This window comes from Eurosta solidaginis, chromosome 4 (assembly GCF_040869045.1).
Source record: "Eurosta solidaginis isolate ZX-2024a chromosome 4, ASM4086904v1, whole genome shotgun sequence".
NCBI lineage: Eukaryota > Metazoa > Arthropoda > Insecta > Diptera > Tephritidae > Eurosta > Eurosta solidaginis.
Window position 1 is genome coordinate 252,527,160 of NC_090322.1, and position 25,530 is coordinate 252,552,689.

Below are 25,530 nucleotides of genomic sequence, written 5' to 3' on the forward strand. Positions count from 1 at the left end.
ATTAGCCTTCTAAACAGTGTTTGAATTGAATCGAAAATCCATTTTTAAAAAGGACACCCATGCATACAAATTTATGTGTAAAAATCCCAAAAAAACTTACTGCAAAATGTTGAAATTTTCTAAAGGGTTCGTGTCATGTATCGTAAGCATTTTAACTTCTTCATCACTTAATTCTCGAGTATTTGCTCCGGGATAAAGTACAGCCAATATATAACAAATAATTATGATTAATACTTCTGCAATCGTTTTTTGTGGAGATCGAAGCTCAAACTTCATATATTTTGCCATGATAGTTTTGATTGAAGCCGGCATTGTAGTTAACTTCTAAAAAATGTAAATTTAAATAAATGTTTGGGTTTTAGTTATCAACGTAATGAGTGTTGAATAGGAACGTGAGCTATGCGAAGGGAGAGGAATGTAGGTTGCTCCTAAAAAAACTTGATACTGATATTGAAACCTACCGTCGACTGCATTTTCGGGGTTTATTCCAATCAGCCAGCATAGGCCCTGGCAACCCCAAGTTCTCATGGAGTGGAGGGAGTTTGGGATATGGCCTAGAAGGTTCCATGTGGTCATCTGAAATCATTCCCTATATAATCGGGCTTACATCTAAATTGTGATTGTAGCCGAAACGTATCGGATCTATACCCGATAAAGGATCATCCAGTGTCATTATCGCTACAACAACAACCACGTATTGCTAGGACTGCAGCATCAGCTAGGACATTCGGTTTTATCGCGCCGAAACAAGGACCTAAAGGTTCAGTGTGGTTATATTCAATCGTTCTCGAGATGGTCGTGTTTGTACATTAACGGTGCTTGTAACCAGAATGTACCGGATCTATATGCGGTAAAGGAGCATCGACATCGAGAACACCCCCCAAAACCTTGGGATAGTGTTTTTATCGCTACAACTGCTCATAATATGTAAAAATAATTGGTAATATTTCAGACAGGGGTCGACTGCTAATACGCTTTCATGTCGGGAGAGATGTCAAACGACGCGTCTGCACATCAGTATTTATAATCCGAAGGCGGAAAGTAAAAAGTTTCACTCGTTCCAGAGATATTAACGAAATTACCACGGGTCACTGCGAAACCGGGGCGGGATACATAGTATTTTCGCGCAGAACACCTTTCTGCGTTGACGGCCTTCGGGCGCGCTTTCTAATGCTGCGACTCTAATGCTGAATTACAACGCTGCGCTGTTACGCCATGCTCGTTATGATCACGTGAATCTAGGCATATATTAAGTTTATTATGAGCTGTCACACTCTTTCATCACCACCTCGGACCCACGTTGGAATTGGACAAGCGTCAGACAGAGGTCATCATGTTTGATTTGGTCTTGTTGGTGTAAGCCCATTCCTGATTGCCGCCCGTATTGTGACACTGGAAGAGTCCCACTGTGCCATCAACTAAATTGCCTATTGTGTTCAAGCAATCGGTGGGTCCTTGGATAAATTGGCCAAACTCGAACGATTTCACCACTTGCAACATTACAACAACCACATGAAAATTGCCAACTTCAACTGCAAATATCTCCGGGTAGAGATACAATTTTTCTTTTCCGCCCTCGGATCATTGTTGTCGAAGTCAATACGCTTCTTTTGACACCACCCGCGATATTTTTCGACGCGTATTACAGCTCAACCTAATATAAATGCACGCAAGCCATTTTCTGTCAAAAATTTTTCATGCACTACAACTTGTATGAGAGCAACCGAAATTGAATTTGCTGCGTGAAAACCTAACTCAATTTCCAATTTTTGTTCTGCGTGACATTTCAGTTTGACGTTTACACACATGCTTTACATTGTCGCAACGCATGCTTATTTCGGTTCGGGGAAAAAACTCCGGTTGTTTGCGTGCGCTAAAAAACGCAGTGCGGTTTTATTAGGTTGGCTTGTTAGCAGTCGACCCCCACAAATCACACAAGATTGCGCATTGCGCATGTAAATATTAGATCAGCTGTTTTTTTAAGACGTATGAATTGACTCTTTTCCTTTAGCTCTTTTCTTTTCTCGCTCTTTTTTTATTCGCTCAAGAGTCAACTATGACGTAGATGCGAGAACAAAGCAGTTTTAAACTCTTGAATGCGCAGTCTGGATTGGTGATTTATGGTCGACCCTGTTTTAGACTTTTACCAAATAATTTGACAGATGTCCTGTTGCTGCCGTCGTTAATGTAATCAGGTCCAATATCTGTCGCAGCTGTTCGGAGATACTTGCTTTTTTTTTTGTATAAATGCAGCTAACAATTTTGTACAAATTTACGCAACAAATACAACGTTTAAAGTGATTGCATTTGTACGTTTCATAATTAACAAATGGCCACGGCGAATAAAATAGGCAAAAGTCTTCAAAGACTTTACGTTGGAAATTTACCGTGGACGGTAAGTACAACTCGAAACGTTAGTTGGCTTTTACCATTTTAGTACATCCATATTTTCACAAACATCCAACCTTAAATGCTTAGGTGGGTCATCAGGAGCTGCGTGCATATTTTAAAGAATTCGGGCGTGTTTCCTATGCGAACGTAGTATTCGACAAGAAGACAGGCTGTTCCCGTGGATACGGATTTGTTGCATTTAGTGACATTAAACCAATTGAAAGGATTGAAAGCGAACAAAAGCACGTGCTAGAGGGCAATTACTTGAATGTTCAAAAAGCTTAGATATATATATGCAGATCTTTGAATATATATATACAAAAATATAAACGTTTAAAAAAAAATTTTTTTAAATTATCAGAAGCCCTAGTTACAGACCATCAAAGCCGTAAAAAAGAAAATACCGAAATTGCACAATGTCGCTATCCGATTTTTCAGACAGCGATTTGGAAATCGATCCTCTTGACGAAAATTTTTCCGCGGCTGCAGAACATTTGCAAAAGATACACGAAAAACTTGTATCTACCGATTTATTAGAATTATATGCTTTATATAAGCAAGCCACATGTGGTCGTTGTAATACTCTAAAACCTAGTGTATTTAATATGCAAAGCCGTAGCAAATGGTGCGCATGGAATGACTTGGCTGAAATGACATCTCTAGAAGCTAAACGTTTATATATTGAAAAACTAAAAAAAGCTGACCCCGATTGGCAACCAAAAAATATTACCAAGCGCATCAATGCGTCTTCTACTGGTTGGGTAGTACATTCCATTCCACAGCAAATCGAGGATTTGGAGCATAAGGAAGAACATGAAAAAAATGTTTTCGATTATATAAAAGAGGGAAATCTGGCTCAACTTCGTAAAACCTTAACACCAGAAAGTATGGAATTGTTGGATGAGCATGGTATGGGTCTCATACACTGGGCAACTGATCGTAACGCTGTGGATATTTTGCAACATCTCATAGAAGCTGGTGTAGATGTCAATTTCTGTGACTCTGATAAACAAACGGCTCTGCACTATGCTGCCAGTTGTGGTCATATTGAATGTATACGCATTTTGCTAGATGCCAATGCTGATACATCGATCAAGGACGTAGATGGGCAGTCTTGCCGTGATGTTGCGGATTGCAAAGAAATTTGTGAATTGCTCAAAATTTAGCAGAATTCCATAAAAATATATATATCGTAGACATATTTTCTGTTTTTGCTTACCAACTAGCGTTCAAATATGTATTACCAAATTAATTAAATATATTATATATTTTCCGGTGCAATTTGTTTAAAATAAAATTTTCTATGGTTGTAGAAAAATATATGTATTTCGTTTCAAAATTCAATTACAACTGAACGAAACAGTTAAATTTTTCGAGTGAAAATGATTTTTTAGAATATATTCATCCCAATTCTAAACCAAAATTCCGTGCGAGTTTTTTCCCTTCTCGGATTCCTCGTATTCTAAATAAAAATTCCTTGTGAGTTTTTCACTTCTCCCTTTCCTCCTATTCTGAACAATGTTCGAAAAAGCGGAAACCGGTTATGGGAGAAAAGTAGGTATTATGAATGTGAGGGAGACGGAGATTTCTCTACCATTTCATAGGAGTTTTTTCACTAGTTAAATTAAAGGGAATGCATCAAAATAGTTAAAGGAAATTGATTCTTTTAAGAAAGAACACTTATTTGTACAAACTTGTACTAAAATATGTATTTACATTCTACCCCAATATTCTCACTGTTAATACAACAACAACAGCAACCACAATATTTATTTTAAGTCGAAAAGTATATCATAAGCAACGGTAGAGCTCTTGGTATACATATTTGATGCAGCCATCCAGAAATTGCGCAAGGATTTTTTAATAAGGCTTAAATAGATTTTGGCATATGACGAAGGACGAATTCAACTCAACTTGGCCGCCAGAAAATTGCCTTGCTGGATGAAAGCAGGCAACTCCAGCCGATTAGTATTATGCGGCCGTCTTCTTCGTATGTTCCGCTGTTGATGTTGCTGTGGCATCAATTCATTACTCATTTCAGTGAATACCACATGAAATGCAATAAATACTGTGCATTGTTTATATTTTATTTCTTAATTTCCAACAATGATTAAACTTTTAAATTTTTTAAACAAAAGAAGAAATGTGCAACGAAATTTCAATTGACAAAACAGCTGACTACGAAATTCCTATTCCCCAATTATTATTCTCCCTAGGAGAACAGAATTGGAGGAATTTTTCCCCGGGAATAAAAAAATCCGCGAGAACAAAATTCCGCGAGAATATTTAGAATTGGTCTGATTATCGGGAAGATGTCACAAAGCACAATTGATAGATTTTGATTGCCGTGCGGGTAATAGGTTCTACACCTAATGCTTCGGCAAAATTAAAACCATTTTAATTTTTCACTAGTCAGCCAAGGGCATGCTGGTGAGACTAATAATAAAATATTTGGTCCAAAATATCGGGAGGGATATCAATCGACGCGTATTGACCACGGCAACAATAAACCGAAAGGAACATTTTGACTCTGTCCTCAGATATTTGCAGTTGATGTTGGCAATTTTCATGTGGTTGTTGTAATTTTGTTGTACACACTTATTTGTTATAAGCGCGACCGAAGGCCGACATTGCTGAAAGGGTTTAGTTTTGGAGATTATTGTTACCGAGGTAAAGACACATCTCCCGGCATTTGGACGTGCATTAGCAGTTGTTGTTGTAAATTATTAAAGTTTTTGATGTTGATGGTCCTTTGCCGAATATAGATCCCGCACTTTCCGATAACAAGCATTATTAAGACTAGCCCTGTTAACCCGTTGACCGGATGTGAATGTGCGACGGTCAGCAAAAATTAAATTTTTATTTAAAATCCAGCTAAACGAATAATCTTAAGTCAATACAATAATTACTAATATAAATTCAAAGAATGTTTTATTTTCGTTATTTTTTATCAACTGCGAGCGCTATCTAGGTAATTCGAAATTGAATACAAATTATTGTAGATATTTTTAAAATTTTTATTTCCACAACTTTTTAATCGACATGTTCTTTTCAGAGTCTTTTTGCATTACTTTTGCAACGGCCATTTCAAAATCTTCTTGTGTCACATGTACTCGACGTTCACGTAAAGCGTACATACCGGCTTCCGTGCATACACCTTTTACTTCAGCTCCTGATGCACCAGGCATTAGTTCTGCTATTTTGCGCAAATTGATGCCTCTGGTCAAATTCATTTTACGTGAATGAATTTTCAAAATATCTAAGCGGGCTTCTTCGTTTGGTGGTGGGAATTCAATTTTACGATCGATACGACCAGGGCGTAGAAGCGCTGGATCCAAAATATCAATACGATTAGTAGCCATTATTACTTTTATATTCTTAGTGGCTTCAAAACCATCCAATTGATTGAGTAACTCCAACATGGTACGTTGAACTTCTGAATCACCACCAGATCCAGATTCAATGCGGGAAGAACCAATCGAATCGATTTCGTCCATAAAAATTATGGATGGTGCATGTTCACGTGCCATTACGAATAATTCACGTACCATACGCGAACCTTCACCAATGAATTTTTGTACCAATTCGGAGCCCGATACACGTATAAATGTACATTCTGTATGATGTGCTACAGCACGGGCTAATAGAGTTTTTCCTGTACCGGGAGGTCCATAAAGTAGTACACCTTTCGGTTGAGCTATACCCAGAGCATCAAATAATTCTGGATGTTTTACTGGTAATTCAATAACTTCCTTGATTTCTTTTATTTGCTTGTCCAAACCACCAACCATTTCGTAAGTAGAATCAGGCACCTTTTCAACCATCATAAGTGATACCAAAGGATCAACTTTGTTGGGCAAAATTTTATGCAAGGTATAACTCTCATTACGTAAAGCAACACGACAATTGGGTGTAACATCGTTAATATCGATATTCTTATCAATATCAACAACAAATTTCCCCTCGGGATGCACCTTTACTAGTACCTTCTTTTTATCCATTGGTTTAACTACTTCTCCTACATAACTACCTTGCTCTTGCAACAACTGCAACTCCTCGCGTAACATGCGTACTATGTGAAAACCAAACATTTCACAGTTAAGATAATCTAATCATTCAAAATTTTGAGTTATTACCTTTGGCGTTGAGCTCATTGCGCTGTGCTTGCAATCGACGTAAGTTCTGACCCTTTTCCGCAACAATCAACTGCAGCTCCTCAATTTTCTGTATGTAATATGCCCGGAAACCCTCGCCTTTTAGAGCAGTGTCGATTTCCATCTACGTTAAATGTTACCGAAATACGTATTTAATTTTTCAATATAACTGAATTTTGTTGTGCAGCTTACCCGATTAGTTACGGTCATTTTATTCTATGTTTTAATTTTATTCTGGCTCAAATACTTTTATGAAATGACGATGCAAAAGTTTTGTTAGAAATGTCACAATGAATTTCTGAAACTACGAACTTCAATATGCATACAGAGTTGCTTTTGGCTTGAGTGTGTTCAATCAAACCCAATGTTTGTTTAAAGGGCTAATTAAACTTCCGTAACCCTACCGTCATAAACGTAACCATACCCATATCCATAACCATCTTCAATGTGATCGATTAATGATGCCTTAACCTTAAAATCGTGAAAATTGCAGAAAATGCAAAAAATTACAAAAATATTCCACAAACTGGCTTATCTTAGTCATAAACAATGAATAAAATCTACAAAAAGTTATTAAATTTGTACAACTATCTAGCAGCATACAAGTCTGCAGCGCGCCGCTCGCCTACAGAAATTTTAAATAGTATTAAATTTTAATAGCAAAAAGTATATCCCTGCGCGCGAAATGTTAACCCCGTTTTAAGATCAAAAAAAAATAAAATGGTGTATGTGGAGATTGATACCACGTTTTATACTTTAAACTATATTTTATTACTATGCCTAAATGTATGCGTCTATTTTTATTTTTCACAATCATGAAAATTTTTGAAAATTGAAAATCAATATTGAAACTTAAAATATTGATAATACATTTAAAAATTACAAAGTTCAAAGTAATTAAAATACAAAGTTAAATAAAAGTAATAAGAACCCTACATTACTCCCCCTTCAAGAAAATTTATCATTAAACAAATTGAATGTAACTCTCTTTTTATGTAAATTCTTGGTATTGTTTGTGTCTGTTGTTTCAATTATTGCAGGTTTTAATCTATCAATAGGAATAGTTTTAATATTATTATCTATTTCAAGCTTAAAACATTTTTGGCCTTTTTCCACAATTTTGTAAGGTCCTCCATATGGTTGTTGTAATGAATGTTTATTAATCTTTTGGAACATAAATTCCAGTATCAGCATCTTTATGATGACTTAAATTTGATCTAACATTTCGAAAATGTTCACGTTAATTACTTAAAACTTCATTTGATGAGAAATGTTTAGCTGATGGCACCACAAGTTCCCCTGGCAAACTTAAATTCTGACCGAAAACCATTTCCGCTGGTGTAGCCGAAATGTCTCCTTTGTAAATAGATCGCAAACCAAGTAATATGACAGGTAACTCGTCATACCAATTATTTGTGTCCTCTCTAGCTATTATAGTAGTCTAATTGTCTATGAAACCTTTCAACCATACCATTTCCTTGAGGGTGATATGCGGATGTTGTAATTTGGTGACTACCAAGTAATTTAGTTAACTCTGAAAACAATTTCGATGTAAATTGGCTACCTTGATCAGTTGTTATCTTTAGCGGAACTCCAAACCGAGAAATATATTCTCTAAAAAACTTATTTGCAATTGTAGTTGCTGAAATATCTTTTAATGCATATGCCTCAGGCCAACGGGTAAATCTTTCAATAATCGTTAAAATATAGCGATGTCCTTTTGAAATAGGTAATGGTCCAACTATATCTAAATGGATGTGTTCAAATCTATTCAAGGGAATTTGAATTTTGAAAACAGGGGATTTTGTATGACGATAAACTTTAGACATTTGACAACTAATACATTCTTTTGACCATTTATTAATTTCTTTATTCATGTTTGGCCAAAAATATTTTTTAATAATAATACGGTGAGTAGCTTTAGTACCCGGATGCACAATCCCATGTAACTTATCAAATACTGTTTTGTGTAAATTATTTGGAACGAACGGTCTAGGACAATCTCCGGATGATTCACACCATATATTGAAATTTAAAACAGGAATTTGAACTAATTTTAAATTTTGAAATGATTGTTGAGATACAAGATTGTTTAGTTCATCATCTTGTTTCTGTTCCTTTTCTAAAATTTTAAAATTAAGTTCTGAATTTTTAATTGCCTCTATTTCAAATGCCCTAGATAAAGTATCAGCTACCACATTTTCTTGTCCAGTAATATGCTGAATATCACTTGTAAATTGTGCAATAAATTCAAGATGTCTGGTTTGTCGTGGACATCGTTCAGTTTTTGAATTGAGAGCGAAAATTAAGGGATTATGATCAGTAAACACAGTGAATTCTCGTCCTTCTAATAGATATCGGAAATGTTTAATATTAAGATAAATTGCTAATAGTTCTCTATCAAAAGCACTATATTTCATTTCAGCTGGAGAAAGTTTCTTCGAATAAAATGCGAGAGGCTCAGATTTATTGTTGAAATTCTGTTGTAGAACTCCACCGTCTGCGTATTGGATGCATCTACAGTTAAAGTTATCATCCCAAACTAGAATTTTGTCCCGGTTTTTAATTGATTTGTTAATTAAATCATATATAAATCCAGTAAATTCTGCTAATTGTGAAATATATCTATGGTAATAATTAACCATACCAATAAACTTTTGTGTCTGCTTAATGGATTTTGGTAGTTCAAAATCTCGAATAGCTTTTATTCTATTGTCAGATGGACATATTCCTAATTCAGAAATACTATGTCCTAGAAAATCAATTCTAGTAACACCAAAAATGCATTTATTTGGTTTAACATTTAAACCATATACAGACAAACGTTCAAAAAGTATACGTAGATCTTTAAAATTATTAATTCACCTACAACTTCATTGATGAATCTTTGGAAAGTTTGTGCTGAGTTCCTCAAGCCGAAAGGCATTCGAATGAACTCAAACATACCAAAAGGAGTGGTAATCGCTGTTTTATAAATATCTTCTTCTGACATTACAAAATCAATATTGAAACTTAAAATATTGATAATAATTTAAAAATTACAAAGTTAAAAGTAATTAAAATACAAAGTTAAATAAAAGTAATAAGAACCCTACAGTGTATTGTTTTATTAAAAGAAAGCAAAATAAAAACCCCCAGAAGAAGGCAAAACGCCAAAAAAAATAAAATCGCGAGTCCGGGCGAAAATTAAACACAAAATTTCAAACTTAGGCAGGAGCCAAAATCCAGGGGGGATAAACGATGTGGAATATCCTGAATTTGGAAGGAGTATCACATTTAATCATGAGTGCTTCTGCATAGCGCCACGGATATTTCGTTGCAATAAAATTGTATCAATACCTACCATAAATTCAATGCCATAACGATTATCTGTACCAGTATAATTAGCGAAGACCGAAACCAGGAGTATTGAGGGCATCAGAAGTCACGAGTGTGGAAAAAAAGGGGAAATTAAAACAACCAAAAGTTCGCAACGTTAATATACGTATGAGGGTAGGCTAAATTTAGTTTTTTTTTTCTTGTGTCCGAATCGCATTTTTTCAAATTTAAATAAAATCAAAGATAACTGTGTAAAGTGCTGTTCAGTGACTTAAAGGGGCCAAATGGCTAAAATTAAATAAATTCATACTTCGGTTTTTTTTTTTTTTTGCAATAGCTGGAAAAAACCAGCTTACACCAATTTCCCTTAACCTCCATAATAGAGCTCTGTTAGGTAGGCATTAGGGTATTGAATCTATTTCGTATTTCGCTCCTATTGAGCATGTAAATGCCAGAGCTGTAAAAAGATTGAATCAATTGAGTGTGCATTCTCTCAGCATTCTTTTAAAAATTTGTGATTTTTTGGTTGCATATTATAAATTCCCATTCCTGAATGGCTTAATATACTTTAACTCAAATCTAAAGTGTGAGTGTTAAAATAAAAAAAAATAAGTGTGAGTGTTATTGAATGGTAAAATATAATTCAATATAGTGTGAATGTGGGAGCCATTCCCTCTCTTTATTGAATGTAAACTTGAAATGAATGCACACTTTTTTACGATTCAGTACTAATTTTCTTATATCAGAGTTGATATTTTTATACTTCATTAGCTATACAGGTATGTTAAAGGAATGCTTTCTTTAAAAGGTTGTAAATCTATGTGATAAAATATGTAATTTTTTAATCGAAACGGCGTATGTTCCGTCTAGCGTCCCATCATGTTCGTTTCCATGAACATGTGTGTATTTTTGACAGTTCATGCACGCTGTGCCATTGTGGCGAGACGATGGTTCCTGTACTAAGCAAAATATGTATTTGTATACCAGAGAGTCAATTTTGTAAATGTTGATTGATGTATCACAATGAAAACCATTTAATTATGATAAAAGAAAAAAGAAAATCGCCCGAAATTTAAACACGTCATCAAATATTTCATGTGGTAATCAAATGTAATTGCAATTTGAGGTAAATGTAGGGGTATATAACATTAAAGTTGTTATAACGCTTATAAAAAATTAACAAAGTTTAATATATCAACAGCAAAACCATATTAAAAAGAATTAACTTTCATTAAGAGAAGCTTTTCAAAATTTTCGTCAGGAAGGGATCCACGGCGAGGCGCATTCAATATAGTTGCTGCTGAAGACAATCTCTCTACTGATGCTGATGAGGGCAAAGGAGTATTAAATTTCATATAGCACTTTTTCAGCTCTGGATACTTATAAAGCATTCCTTTATTAGTGCTGGGATCTACAATATAATTGGAATATTCATTTTCCGCTTTATTGATTATCAAACTTTCGGATGCAACAGCTTCATATATGATTTTTGGAAAACCATAAATAATGTGATATATGATTAAACCAATATCATATTTTGCAGCAAATATTGTCTCCGAGAAAACTGAGGTTTCGTACATTCCTCTTTCAATGCTCTCTTCAGTTGTTGTATTGTTTTCATCGTTCGCTTCATGTACCATATCAAGGCTCTGTTCAAACACAGAATCCCCGACAATTTCGAAGAACTCTCCAAATTAACTTCCGCTGATTCGCTGTCGTAATTTCCCATACCGATGTAATCGTTTTAATTCGACCCGCCAAGAAACTCACAAGAAATGTAATAAATGAACAATTTTCCATTAAAATTTTTTTCCAGTTTTCAAACTTGAAAACTTTTAAATGGGTTCTTGGTTTCTCTATTTACGTTATCAGTACTTCGTCATGCACAGTCGACACGTCCACTGAGGGAATTATCAACGGAAATCCAAGGAAATTTCTGTGCCAATAGATGTTTCTGTTTAGCTTTTAAAAAGATAATTTTTGTGGTGATCCACATGTAAGGCACACGTTGACCAGAAAAGGGGTTAACCTGAATCTTTCATCTGAAGTTGCTATCATTCTGTTCCAAAAACCAGTGGCACTTTGGAGCCAATTTTATATTTTACAAGTTTTAAATACATAGAGAAAAATCGGATATTACTATTGCATTTTTCAAACCCACGAACCAGTATAGATAAACAGTATTTGACCATATACCGCTAAGAAGAATATATGAAGGAACTTGTACTAAGACTTTTTATAATGAATTGCTTTTTCTTCAATTGTTTAAACACCAATTGAGGACGTTCAAATGTAGGTTAGTACTTTTACATGCAAGTACCTTTTATATGGCACATTGGCAACACTTATTTAGAACGATGACAATTTTCGGAACAGGGATGTTGAAATATTTGTCATTTACTTTTATATTAGCCGTGTTTTTTAACACGCGTATATCCGTTTACGCTTAAACTTTATATTGACTGCTAAGAGACAAACTATAAATACACCTCTGAAATTGCTGCGCATAAATTTTGTCCTACTAAATTTCAATACGCATTATACTCAGATGTAACTGAAATATGTGTCTTTGTTTCACCCTGTACACTAATTCTATGTATTATATGTGTGTCCACAATTCATCGCAACTGATTCAGCTATATGTTATACCCTATGGCCATCAGAGCGTTGCGTCTCCGCTTTTCGGTACACCCTGTTGCTGTAGCTAGTTGTTTTACCACAGCCGCTAGATGGGTCTCCTAAGCATTATCTAAGCGAAGATAGGCGTTTTTTAACACGCGCAAACGAAACGTATACGCGCGTGTTAAAAAACACGGCTATTATTAAATTATTTAGAATAATTTTAATAAAAACGCTTTTTCAATTAACTTCTTTGTGCTTTATTACCATTTAAATAACGAAAAAACTGGTCATCACTGCCAATAACTAAATTTTTGTGTTGATATTTTGAAGTGGCTTTAATTAAAAACAACCATCTGATATTTGAGCGGGTTTTGTGCTTGTACGACATTTTTCATAATTGATTGGTACTAGAAAAATGTGTGCACACTCAGCAAAGGCTGCATTCATTTGAATGCTTATTCTGTGTTGAAAAATTTTTGTGTTTCATTCAATTACGTCATTCTTTCTTCGAAGAGTTCAAGAGTGCATTCTTTTTTTCCCACTACTGAATGAAGAATGGGTTGACTTTTAAGCTACATTCCTTAATTAGGAATGAAAGAATGAAGAAAGAGCATTCTTAAATCAAAGATTTAAAATTTCAAATGATTGCAACCTTTTACAGCTCTGATAAAAGTTTGGCCTAACTTTGGTGGCAGAAAGGGATAAGAGAATATTTTACAGTTTCGTTTTTTTTATTAACCGATGTATATTTTAAGTGGTATAGTGCGATTTTTTTGTGAAATTTATCACACATGAATATTGCCTGTTGTCGGAACATCCGAGTATTTGTAAGGAATTTATGTAAACCTTTGGTATAAAATTTTCTTTTGTGAACTTTCATATATACATATGTCCTTTTTTTTTAAACATTACGAGATTCTTTTGTCATGAAAAACGCTTTTGTGTATAAGTACAATGCTTATATATATATAATTCTCGTCGTATATGAGTCGACTTTTATTTGGTTGTTTTTTTTGTGCAAATGATCTGTTGGTCAAATTGTAGAAAAAATTCTGATTTGTACATATAGCCTCCTAGAGGAATAAGTTAAAAACTTTAAATTTTCGAATAGAATCATTTTATTGAATTTTTGTATACAATAAGATATTTTAATAAAAAAAATGTTAAGTTGAAATAAGAAAAGAAATCAACATGATTTGCTAATTAAATAGGCTCGGGTGGGTGAAGATGACATTAGGGTGTAGTATGTAGGGTCTTTTGGGAGCATCAGAAAAGGGGACTCACTGCCAGGCAGAAACTCGAGCGGTCCAAGGTAGGGTGGGCTACTTGCGAGGAGGTGCACGGATGTAAGTATGATGATGATTGTGACATCCGCCCCGCATCAAGGTGGACAAGGGTTAAGGGCCCCGACCTCTCGCCCTGAGCTAGCTGGGGGACATTCCACCTTGATTGCGCAAAGGGGCGGATTCATCTCTAACAGGTGTACGTGACAAATTCACCAACTCAAATATTTTTAGGTTATGGATATGGCGAGAAACCAATTGGTTGGTATGGTATGGTTATGGCATTAGCGTTATGGTATGACACCATTAATCGATTACATTGATTTCCATAAGGTAGGTTCGATCATCTGTTTTATCTGGTTATGGTTTTATGGTTATAAGTCACCATTAATTGGCCTTTAAGTACTGGAACTAGCCAGAAGTAAAAACGGCTGAAATGAATTTCAACGCTATCGATCACATTGCAAGAAAATAATCGGATCGCTCTGTACTGTGCAGGCTACCAATAAAATACCTGCAAATGCAAATATAAATACAAGTGAGATTAATCTGACAACCACATAAATTCGAAAACTGTAAGTTTGATATTTGCTAGCACGGCTGAAATGAATTTCAACGCTATCGATCACATTGCAAGAAAATAATCGGATCGCTCTGTACTGTGCAGGCTACCAATAAAATACCTGCAAATGCAAATATAAATACAAGTGAGATTAATCTGACAACCACATAAATTCGAAAACTGTAAGTTTGATATTTGCTAGCACATTTGGCAAAAGCCACCCATGCAGATGGACATTGTACAGGTTTACAGGTAGACCTGTACAATGCAGATGGATACTATGGAAAGTAAATTAAAAATTGTATTTCTGCCGAAAGATATTTGCGAGAATAAAAAAAAACAAAAAATAACCCGAGAGCGTCCGAAAGCGAGGGCCCGGTCTATAGTTTTTTTTTTTTTTTTGCATACAACACCAGGTTGGGTTCAACACCTGCTTGGGCTGAAAATTATATCCCCGCAGAACTCTTTTCTGCATTAGGGTGTGTGTGTACAACAAACCTGGCGAAGTTCAACCGCCTCATGTTAATTTGAACCGATTACTTGTTTATATCTTTTGACCGAATTACAATTTTTAAGTTCAGTTTTCGTATTCTAAAACGAAAGTCCAAACGCGTCTTGTGATACCTCCTTTAATAACTTTTGCTAAAAATTGGGTGGTGTAAAATATTACCCACCGAGACCACCTCCGGTTGGCATAAGCAAATTCTTAATTACAGTTTACACAATAGCGATATTGGATCCGAAACGCGTCTGTTGACGGCCTCCTGATATTTTTTGATGTGTATTAAAGGTATCATGCTGTCATAAAGGATAACCAGTCGACCGCTGTTCCAGACCTTTACATCTTGTCGGTATTGTTAGTTACAGTTTTATTTTAACTTTTTACTCTAAAAAATGCAGAATCAATTTCGTATAGTAAAATTCTAAGAATAATCCGGTGTACTCATGTGTTCTATTCTGTCTTGAAGTACATTAATTATGTTGAAGCTTATATGCTCAGTGATCTAAAATAATAACACTCACTTTACATATGGACATACAAATTTATATTAAAATTTTTAACTTTACCATCATCCGTAAATCCCAATCAGATTGAATTTGTTTTGGTTTCGGACATGATTCAATTGTCTTTTTGAAATTCTCACACCATTCATGTAGTTTCTTTAAACTGGGTGATGTATATTTGAAGTACATGCGATAACCGGCCTTAATAATGTCCTCATTTTGGGCGTCACATAGTGTAACGTTAATAAGAAAACTTAAAACACGTACTAAAATATAAACGATTTTTGTATTATCTTCCTCTTGTAATGTTTCACTATCTATGTTATTCAACATTTCTAACAATTTCGAGAACTGTAAATATTTAAAATATTTGAACATGCTTTAAATAAAAAAATAATTGGATTTAGTTCTTTAAATTTTCTCACCTGTCGAAAACAATACATATCACTAGGAGTTTCTGTTATTTCTGACAATATGATCCACATAAGACAAATAGAAATAGCCCTTGCAGTTTCGCTAATAATTACCATTTGATTGCATAGCTCAAGTATATTAAATACATCTGTATCCTTCCTTTTTAGATTTAGCCATAGGCGTTTGGTTGCCAAATGTAGCTATAAATGTTGCATGCAGTTAAAGGAAACAATTAATTAGCGAAGCTACCAATACGAATGTCTTGGAACTTACATGCATCGGACTGAGCGTATCTGTGTAGTTAAATGTTTTCTGTAGGAGTTGTACGCGCCATTCCATATTCTCCGGAGTGGCTTCTATGAAATATAATGTGCCCACAATTACGAAAAGTGTAGTTATTTCATCCAAGTTCAATTCGGTCTTTAGTATATCATATATTTTTTTATACACCTATAATTAGTTACAACAATCGTTAAAAAAATTGTTCTGTATGTATAAAATATTCGTTTGTTTACATCCTCCGTGTTGAGTTTATCGGTCAATAGGAAATCACACTTTTTCTTAAGACATGTATTAATAACGTTTTCCTGCAACTCTTTCCAGGTATATCCAGGCTCAGTTATCAATTCCACACCGTCATTCTTTTGTTGTGAATTTGATATATCCATGCCTAGATTGCAGCGTGTTTATTTTTGAAACTGTGTTAGAAAATGTTGTGCCTATAGCAATGATAATAGCAAACCGCGATTACAACTCGATAATTGTATATAGTGATGACCAACATTTCAATGCTAGTGATCGATTCGCTAACAGTGAAAATTAAAGATGTACTGATCGAAAACTAATAAGGCCGTTCCAATGAGCTATCCAGCTCTGGTTCACGATTAAACTCACTGGAACGGTCCGTGCCATACGGTTAGGGTGCTTGTTATTTACAAAAGTTTTTTCCCGAATCGCCTTAAATTGAAGGCTTGGATTTTATATAAGGTGCCACGATTTTCAAACTTTTGCTGATTTGTAGGGGTAGAGGGGGTCCTAAAAAATCACAAAATTATCATCCGCAACTCTAGGAAACTCTTAATTTATGAAATATAAGCTTTTTAATTTCCAAATTTTGTAAAATTTCAACTTAAGTCCTGCACTTAAAATTCGGGTCGCACATGTCGATAGCGGTATCAAAAGACGCGCATTTTTTTTTTTTTTTTTTTTAATGGACGTTGTGGCAGCGCGCTGCCCTCAAGTGGCCCAATGAAACCAGGCTAATCCTGTTCACGCGATCGATTTATATATATATATAATAACTTTTTTTATTTTTTTTATTTTGCCGAGTCTTTGATGGGCAGCGGTTTGTCAAGCGTCATGACCTGAGACTGCTCAGCTACAGAAGAAATTTCATCAGCCAAGCGTAATACTTAAAGAGAACAGAAGCAAACGTATGACACCGTAATTTAGAGAGGTGAGAACAATCTTTTTTATAGAAAAAAGGGAGTCCGAGCTATCAAATGTGTTTGAGTGAGAGTTATAATCTTGGCATAAACGCCGAAAAGGTTCATTTTGTTCGAAATTCGTTCTACATTGTTTCAGCAGAAGAGGTTTGAAGTGTCTCGATGTCCGAGAGGGAACGCAAAAGTTCACTTCATTCAGAAGGAATGGGCTCGAAATTGATCCATTTAAAAGTTTTGTCATAAATATTACACCAAGCATTTCCCTTCGACTAGCAAGAGTTGGAAGATTGATAAGCTTCAATCGATTAGTATAAGGTGGAAGATTAGTTAAAGAGTCCCATTGGAAATTTCTTCGTCAAGATTCTTCGCGGAAAACCCGTCGGTACTATTGTCGCTTTTTTCGTTGTTGCAATTAAACAAACGAAAACAAATGACGGTGGTGAATAGTGTTGCCAGCTCCGCAACAATATCTTTTTATCTTCGTAGAACATTATAAGGTGCTGGCACGTCGACATAAATGCGACCCGAATTTTAAGTGCAGGACTTAAGTTGAAATTTTACTAAATTTGGAAATTAAAAGGCTTATATTTCATAAACTAAGAGTTTCCTAGAGTTGCGGATGATAATTTTGTGATTTTTAGGACCTCGCCACCCCTTGAAAAAAAGAAAAGTTGGAAAATCGTGGCACCTTATCCTAAACATTCCCCAAATTGAAAAATAAAAAATATCGAGAGGGGTGTCAAACGGGTCTTGACATCAGTATTAATAATCCGAAGGCGGAAAATAAAAATTTTAACTCGTTCAAAAGATATTAACGAAAAACCGAAAAATGACCCGCGGGTCCCTCCGAATGCGGGGCTGAGACCCTTAATTTTTTGGCGCAGAACACCTTTCGCGTCAGCGGCCTTCGGCCGCGCTTATAAAAAATTACCCTGACCGGTACACCAATGGGGTGGGATCAAAATTAAATGCGTGCAAAATCCCTTTGTACACAAATTTTTTTCGGTGCACAACAACCACATGAAAATCGCCAGCTTTATCTGCAAATATCTCCGGACAGAGAAAAAATTTTTCTTTTATGCCTACAGATTATTGTTGTCGAGGTCAATACACGACTTTTGACACCTCTCTCGATATTTTAGTAGCGTATTAGCAGTCGAACCCTCAACTAGGCTTTTATCAAATTTTAGTTTAAAATTCAAAAGAAATTATCAAACGAATAACTAGTATTATTAGTTGCATAGACCATTCTACAAATGCGATATGTTTTCTTTATGAAATTCTATGGGGTTCTGCAATTAAAAGAACTGGTATATTAATACTTACGAACCGGGTTCGGCAGTTCGGTTCGCTATACATCCAAAAATGTCGAGAGAAGCAAAAAAGACCAGTTTTGAACCTAATAAGGCTAATATAAAAAACTTTTACTTTGGTCAGGAGCTACACATGTGCAAAAAACAATTGCATATTTTGTCGTGGTTCTTGTATTTTTATATTTATTGTAGATTAGTGCATGTTTAAAACGTGGTCTAAGACCAAGTTTATATGTAACGAGATTATCTTAATTTTCGTATTTGATCGGTAATTAAATTATTAGATTTTAATTAAGAAAGTATCTTATAGATGCCGATATTTTTTCAGAACTACCTCTAGGATGTAATCTCTATGTGGAAGTACGAAATAAGAGAATCGTGAAAATTTGACAGCGAATAATCTTTTTCTTAGGGATGGGATATATGTGAACGCTTGTAGCTTTATCTACATTAGGTCATGTGTAAACTTGGTCTTAGACCTAGTTTACAAATAACGAGATTATCTTCAAGTTCGTAGTTATCATAAATTGGTAATTAAATAATTAGATTTCCCATACAAATTTTTCTCATCGGTTCTCGATAGTTATGAAGAATTTTTAAAGATTGGGATTTTTTCCTAGACTTAAGCTATCTTTAGACAACGTTTACACATGCACTATTCTACAATAAATCCTTAGTTAAAAAAGTATCACTACCCTTCAAAAAACGCGAGTACTCCATAAATAGTGTAAGGAATACTCCTTTAGGAGTATAGGAGTGTTCCAAAACTAATCTGTATTCATACAAATGTGCTCCAGTTAACATTGCAATGTCCTAGGAGAGGAGTAGGTGATCCCACTCTCGCTTAGTTTGTGAGTATTCCATAGAGTACATACGTGAGAGTACTTTCCAAAGTACTTTCACTGTAGTACTCCATGGAGCACCCACAGAGGATCATATGCTAAAGTACTAAAGAGGAATTGTGTCCGAAAGAATTATCGGAGTGAATTTAATTTAAAATGAAAGTAAATGAAGAGGGGCAATACAACTTTTATATTTTATACTACGAATATTCTTATGTTATTTAGCATTTCGTGAATAAAGAAACTAATATTTCTCTATACTATAGTATGTATACATAAAACCAGTGCGCGGTTGCATTTTATCAGAGTCGCCATAGTAAAATTTTATTATCAGTTATTTGTATGCAATATTTTACTTTTGGCAACTCTGTTCGAGCTTTATCGTGTCGTGATCACGGTCGTTAAAAAACGAGCAATGATCGGCTGATGGTGGTCCGCAAACGTATTGCAAAGGAGTATTGTTAGAGTACTCCAACATGAAGAAAATGGAACACGTAATGCAACAATTTTTTCAGGGTATTAGGTACCTAAGTTAAAAAAAAAATAGTTCCCAACTTGGTTTTTATATGTGATTCTCTCACTGGACTGATTTGTAAAATTACAATGCTACAGTATTTTCACGAAAATAAAATATTTTCAACTTACTTTTAATTAATAGTGCGTTTTTAGTTCTTCCAACCAGGTGTTTATTACTCACATTTATATTTAAGAATTCATGAGCTTAACACCACCTTTTAATAATTGAATTTCAATTATTATGTTTTCTAGGAGAAACTGAAAAGAAAGAAACATTTACTCGCATATTGCGATGGAACCATTTCGAAAACCGCCAACGTAATCATCATCAGGCAATTTTGTAATGTTATCAAAGGTTTCACCGGGATTCGAACCGTGAATCATATGGTGAAACTGCAGTTGCCTTTAACCACTAGGCTTTCCTGCTGGTATTTGTTTTCATGCTTAATTCAGTTTTTCTCATTTCTACACTAACAACACAATTGAGACATTTGGTCTCTATATTAATTTGTGTGCCATGTAGATTTGTTTTTGTAAAGTTCTTCTTCTTTGCGAATGAGAAGATTTGTAAACTCGGCCTCAGTTTTACATATTTATGTATGTTTGTTTAATGGTGTGTTCAGTTTATACTTATATTTAAGAATTCATGAGTTTAACACCGGCTTATAATAATTGAATTTCAATTATTATGTTTTCTAAGAGAAACTGAAAAGAAAGAAACAACAAAGAGCTGTGGTCTGTGGTGGTACCACCTCGGGGAAGAATTCACAAAATCTCTCAAAGGTCGGAAAATAATTTGAGAATGACGTTGCAGGTTAACTCTAGAACTATACATTTTACAAAATTTCTCAAAGGTTGGATAGTGATTGGAGAATGAAGTTAGATAATAACTTCATAACTATCTGGTCTAATAATAATTACAGCATGATGTTGGATATCAGCTCTGGAACTAGATATACGTATATTTCTCCAAGGCTGGAGAAATTTTTTTCCATGTTTGTTGGGTAAACAAAATCCAACTGTTGCCGTATCTACAAATTTTCTAGATAATAAAAAAAAAGTGTTGCCGTACAAAAAGCTTATCCCCAAACGCGGCCTTAAACTGGGACTGAAAAACTGTTCAGTAGTTTGACTGGAGTTTAAATGAACTTAGTTTAAGCTTAGCTTAACCAACTACTGAAAAACCAGGCCTTACGGTGTCGTATCGAAATGGAAGCACGAAATAAAAGAGAACCGTGAACATTTGACAGCAAATAATCTAGTTTCTAGGGAGGAACAAATGTGATTGCTTGGATATTTATCGCGGATTTATTGTAGATAAGTGCATGTATAAACGTGGTCTTAGGAAATAGTCAAAATTAGAAGGGAACTTTTATGACAGCCTATTGGTTTTTGGGCCAAACACATTACAAAATATTACTACTATTATCTATGTTTTCAGGCTTTATCAGTGTTTGCCAAAAGTATGTAGGTAATATCAGTTTATGTCATAGGTTATCAGTGAGGAGCCCCCGTTAAGCGATTTGATACTTCATTCTATCATCTACTTTTTTTTCTTTGTCAGTATGCGGTGAACGTACAACGCCAAAATACACAACGCTTGTGAAACTGCATAGTTGAATGGAATTTTAGGCGAAAATGCAAGTACATACCATCACCCCACGTGCCATCTGTACATTTTGTTTGGGAACTCAATTATTTAACGCCGTTGATAAAGTGATCGCACAGCGCTGCATTAATCAAGCTTCAGTTGTTACAGCTGCGGTTTATCTACGATCGCATTTTGTGCATAGGCGTAAATTAAGTGAAATTAAATCCGGATTTAATCATTTTGTAGCTAATTATTCAAAAGTGAGTACTAAAATTATTTCCTAACTAAATGCAAATTATTTGAATTTTGAAAAATGTAAACTTTTTATTCGGAATAGTTCGTGTTTTCGTAATATTTAAAAGTTATGCTCCACGCGGTATTTGTTTTTATTCACAGATTAGCAGAATAAAATGTATGTACAATTGATTGCATGATTAGAAATTAAATTTTTTGGATTTTTGTTGTTGTTATAAAAAAGATAAGTGACAGTAATTGACAATAATGAATTGGCATATAAAAAAAAAAATACCTAAGTTTGCGGTGATAAATTTGTATGTACATATGTAGAAGGATATATTTTTAGGCGTCTGTGTTTATGTTAAGGTCCAACGAAGGTGTTGTAGCTCCCGTAGAGGGAAGGTTATATATTAGGGCGGGTCGATTTTAAAAACGCTCATTGCCCTACCCAAAAGTTCGACCCAAAGGGGGGGACATCAGAATTCGTTTTAGAGGTATGGTTCCTTCGGCAAAGTTTCTTATTTTGATCCATAGAATATGATTTTCAAAGAGCAATGGGCGATTTTTTTGGCTCCCCACAAATCGGCCTGGCCTATTATATATACATATAGTGGTCAGTGTTGCCATAATTGGTCTTTTCATACACAATCATGGATAAAACTTACAACAGGTGTCGACTGATAATACACGTCCAAAAATGTCAGGAGAGGTATCAAACGTGGAAAGTGCTTTCCAACAATTATTTCTTTGATTGAGCGGGCGCTTCGGTATACACATCGAATGGTAGGTTGACCTCCACACGAAGATGGCGGACATGGTCTGGTTTACTAAAAGCTACAAGGTCCCAAATCTAGAACACATTGTAGACAGTAAGTTATCGTGGAAGTTCGACACGGAGGAGAGAGTGAAGGCTTTGTTATTGTATCCTAAGGATACTCCCCGAAGGTTTTATGGAGTGGTATCGATGTTGATGGTTCTTTGGCGGATAGAGATTTGCTACGTTCAGCTCACTAGGACCACATGGAACCATCTAAGCCATCCCGCTCTCCCACCCCCTAGATCCATGAAGAACTTGATGTCGCCAGAGCCTCGGCTGGTAAAGAAACAGGATTCGCCACTGGTAGGTAAGGTTGACAATTGGGTTGGAAAAGCTATAAATTGCGCTTGCAACCCCTTTAAAAGGGTTGCGCTACAAAAACATTTGAATCAGCTTGTCGTACCTCTTACGACAAGCATACCTGCCGCGGATATATTCTAAGCCCCCTAACCCGCTGGACGTCTTGGCAGCTTTTTCGTTGATACAACAGCAACAACAACGACTATTTATGCATGTAAAATAATGCTTAGGTGTACGTGGATTCTATCGCCCTCTCTCTCTCTCTCATAGCGTATTTACAGCGATTGTAAATCCAGTCCTAAGCTTTGAAATAATTGTTTGGTGGACAACACATACAATTAGAAGGCGGGTGCAGGCCATCATTACGGAAGCCCTGAAGACAAAACCCGTAGACCCGATGACAAAGAACATAGCGTTAAAAACTGCAACGAGGCCCAGTGCCTCGGCTGCAGACGATATATGGTCATATATGTGCATAAATGAGCTGCAATATTTTTCAAATTTTTTTCAAACACTAATATATGTATATGGTGAACTGAATTTTTGGTTGGACTTACTTTCTTTAATGAATTGTAATAAATGACATTTGCCTTTTATTAGCCGTGTTTTTTTTACATGTATATACGTCTAAGTTTACGGCTAAAAAAACGCTTGTCCTCACTTAGATAATGTTTAAGCGACCCACTAGCGGCAGTGAAATTACTAGCTACAGAACATGTAGTATCGAAAAGCGGAGACACACACCTCTGTTGGCTATAGTGTATAACCTATAGCTGAACCGGTTGCGGTGAATAGTGTACACACCATTTGTAGAGGTAATACATTGAGGTTGTGTAGAGGTGAAACATAGACACATATTTCAGTTGCATCTGAGGCAGAGCTGGCCACACAAATACCAAATATTGATCGAAGAGTAAAGATGTTGCAGGGACGAAAAATAGTGTGAAGCAAGCTTCACAAAATTCTAGTAGGTCACATTCACCACTTACCACAGCAGAATTTGCTAAACTACCACTGTCTGTATTTGTTATTTAACAATTATTTGTACACTTTTTATGCAGCTAATGTGTTTAGAATTTACATTTTTACACTCTAAAACTACAATACGTTTATTTTGTGTGCTTAACATGCCAACCTAATAAAACCGCACTGCGTTTTTTTAGCGCACGCAAACAACCAGCGTTTTTTGCCCTAACCCAAATAAGCATGCGTTGCGACAATGTAAAGCATGTGTGCAAACGTCAAATCTAAATGTCACGTAGAACAAAAATTGGAAATCGAGTTAGGTTTTCACGCAGTAAATTCAATTTGGGTTGCTCTAATACAAGTTGTATGTGCATGAGACATTTTTGACAGAAAATGACTTTTGGTTGGCATGTTAATTATGTTAAAACTTGTGTTAAAGTTTGTGGTGTGGTGGAAGTGACCTACTAGAATTTTGTGAAGCTCCGCTGCTTTCCACTGAAGTTCGCGCATGCAACATCTTTACTCTTCCGATCAACTTTGTAAATACTAAAACAATTGCATAAGTGTGTGTAAAAATTGAGTGACAACTCCCCATAGTGTGCTAAAAGAAAATGTGGACTGTGAAGTTTGAAGTTTGAAATTAAAAAGGACTAATCCTGACTATATTTGCTTATATCCGTATAACTAAGAACGCGGAGGTCGAGCTAGCCAGATAAAACGTTTTTATAAAAGAAGGTATGGTTTTTCTTCAATGCAAAATTTATTTTAAAAAATTCACTTTTTCATTAAGAAAGAACTATAAAACAAAGTAAATGTAAAGATAAAAATATATATTTTCAAAACAATAAAAAAAAAAATTAATAAAACTAAGTAGAACGTATAAAAAGTTTCTTATATTAATTTGTCAATATTTATTTCCTCGTATATTTATTTGGCTCGTACAAAGAACTATAAAACAATGTAAAAGTAAAAATATTTTCACATTATTAAGTTTTAAAAAATTGTATGTTCAAAGGAACTTAATAATACTAACTAAAACGTATTAGAAGTCACTTTAACATTGCAGCATATTGTTTTTATTATGTGCCCAAAAAGTAGCATGTACTTTTCCTTTTGCATTCACTGTTGATTTTATTGAGTGACAAGCAAAAGCAAACGATCGTGATCACACATCGTTAGTGTCGGTGTGAAAACTCAAATTGCACAATGTGCAACTTTTGGCCGGCTTTGCTCCAGTGGTTTAAATTCTCCTTTGAAATGATTTTCAGCTCATACTTAAGTTGCATATACATATCTTCAACATCTATGAGAAGGGTTGGAAAAATCACTTTCTTTAAATTAAATAAATAAATGTAAGGCGCGATAACCTCCGAAGAGGTCTAAGGCCGAGCTACTCTTCCAATTTGCGTCGTGCTCCTCTTGATTTTCCCTACAAATTAGCCGGACGGGACCTACATGTTTTATGCCGACTCAGAACGGTATCTGCAAGGCAGATGGATTTTCACTGAGAGCTTTTCATGGCAGAAATACACCCGGAGCGCTTGCCAAACACTGCCGAGGGGCGATTCCGCTTAGAAATATTTTCCTCTAATTGAAAAACTTTATTTCTAAAATTTTGATTTTGCTTTGCCCGGGGTGTGAGTACAGGGCATCCGGTGTGGTAGGCGGAGCACGCTACCATCACACCACGGTGGCTGCCACTTTATTTGCTTAACTATAAAATAGCGTTTCAAATCTTAATTTTGATTTTCACA

The 25,530-nt window shown here is 35.2% G+C and overlaps 6 protein-coding genes across 12 annotated transcripts in view; 3 read left to right on the plus strand and 3 right to left on the minus strand.

The window, feature by feature from the left end:
• LOC137251333 (ATP-binding cassette sub-family A member 17) overlaps positions 1–1,796 on the minus strand; it is a 70,036-nt gene extending 68,240 nt beyond the window's left edge. The window contains exons 1-2 of the mRNA XM_067785723.1: positions 1,756–1,796; positions 101–324 (exon numbers count right to left, since the gene is read on the minus strand). Of these exons, the coding sequence (XP_067641824.1) occupies positions 101–312 (212 nt within the window). The 5' untranslated portion in view covers positions 313–324; positions 1,756–1,796. The remainder of the gene's footprint in view (positions 1–100; positions 325–1,755) is intronic.
• Positions 1,797–2,174: 378 nt separating this feature from the next.
• Positions 2,175–2,679, plus strand: SLIRP1 (SRA stem-loop interacting RNA binding protein 1). The gene is made up of 2 exons (XM_067780863.1): positions 2,175–2,395; positions 2,479–2,679. The coding sequence occupies exons 1-2, from the start codon at positions 2,330–2,332 to the stop codon at positions 2,674–2,676; spliced, it is 264 nt and encodes an 87-aa protein (XP_067636964.1). The 5' UTR covers positions 2,175–2,329; the 3' UTR covers positions 2,677–2,679.
• A 128-nt stretch (positions 2,680–2,807) lies between these two features.
• On the plus strand, positions 2,808–3,717 carry anox (anorexia). The gene has a single exon (XM_067780862.1). It carries the CDS (start codon positions 2,808–2,810, stop codon positions 3,555–3,557), a length of 750 nt encoding a protein of 249 aa, XP_067636963.1. The 3' UTR covers positions 3,558–3,717.
• A 1,579-nt stretch (positions 3,718–5,296) lies between these two features.
• On the minus strand, positions 5,297–6,886 carry Rpt6 (26S proteasome regulatory subunit Rpt6). Its single transcript, XM_067785693.1, has 3 exons — positions 6,738–6,886; positions 6,528–6,669; positions 5,297–6,463 (listed from the first exon to the last, which is right to left on the minus strand). Exons 1-3 carry the CDS (start codon positions 6,753–6,755, stop codon positions 5,409–5,411), a joined length of 1,215 nt encoding a protein of 404 aa, XP_067641794.1. The 5' UTR covers positions 6,756–6,886; the 3' UTR covers positions 5,297–5,408.
• Positions 6,887–14,288: 7,402 nt separating this feature from the next.
• Positions 14,289–25,530, plus strand: part of Shmt (serine hydroxymethyl transferase) — a 61,611-nt gene continuing 50,369 nt past the window's right edge. Inside the window, exons 1-2 of one of the 7 annotated variants that reach the window (XM_067785706.1) lie at positions 14,289–14,512; positions 21,430–21,716. In XM_067785706.1, the coding sequence (XP_067641807.1) occupies positions 21,504–21,716 (213 nt within the window). In that variant the 5' untranslated portion in view covers positions 14,289–14,512; positions 21,430–21,503. The other 6 variants (XM_067785711.1, XM_067785708.1, XM_067785709.1 and 3 more) reach the window with 6 other exon arrangements.
• On the minus strand, positions 15,185–16,519 carry LOC137251332 (uncharacterized). Its single transcript, XM_067785722.1, has 5 exons — positions 16,265–16,519; positions 16,023–16,199; positions 15,761–15,949; positions 15,399–15,686; positions 15,185–15,334 (listed from the first exon to the last, which is right to left on the minus strand). The coding sequence occupies exons 1-5, from the start codon at positions 16,415–16,417 to the stop codon at positions 15,254–15,256; spliced, it is 888 nt and encodes a 295-aa protein (XP_067641823.1). The 5' UTR covers positions 16,418–16,519; the 3' UTR covers positions 15,185–15,253.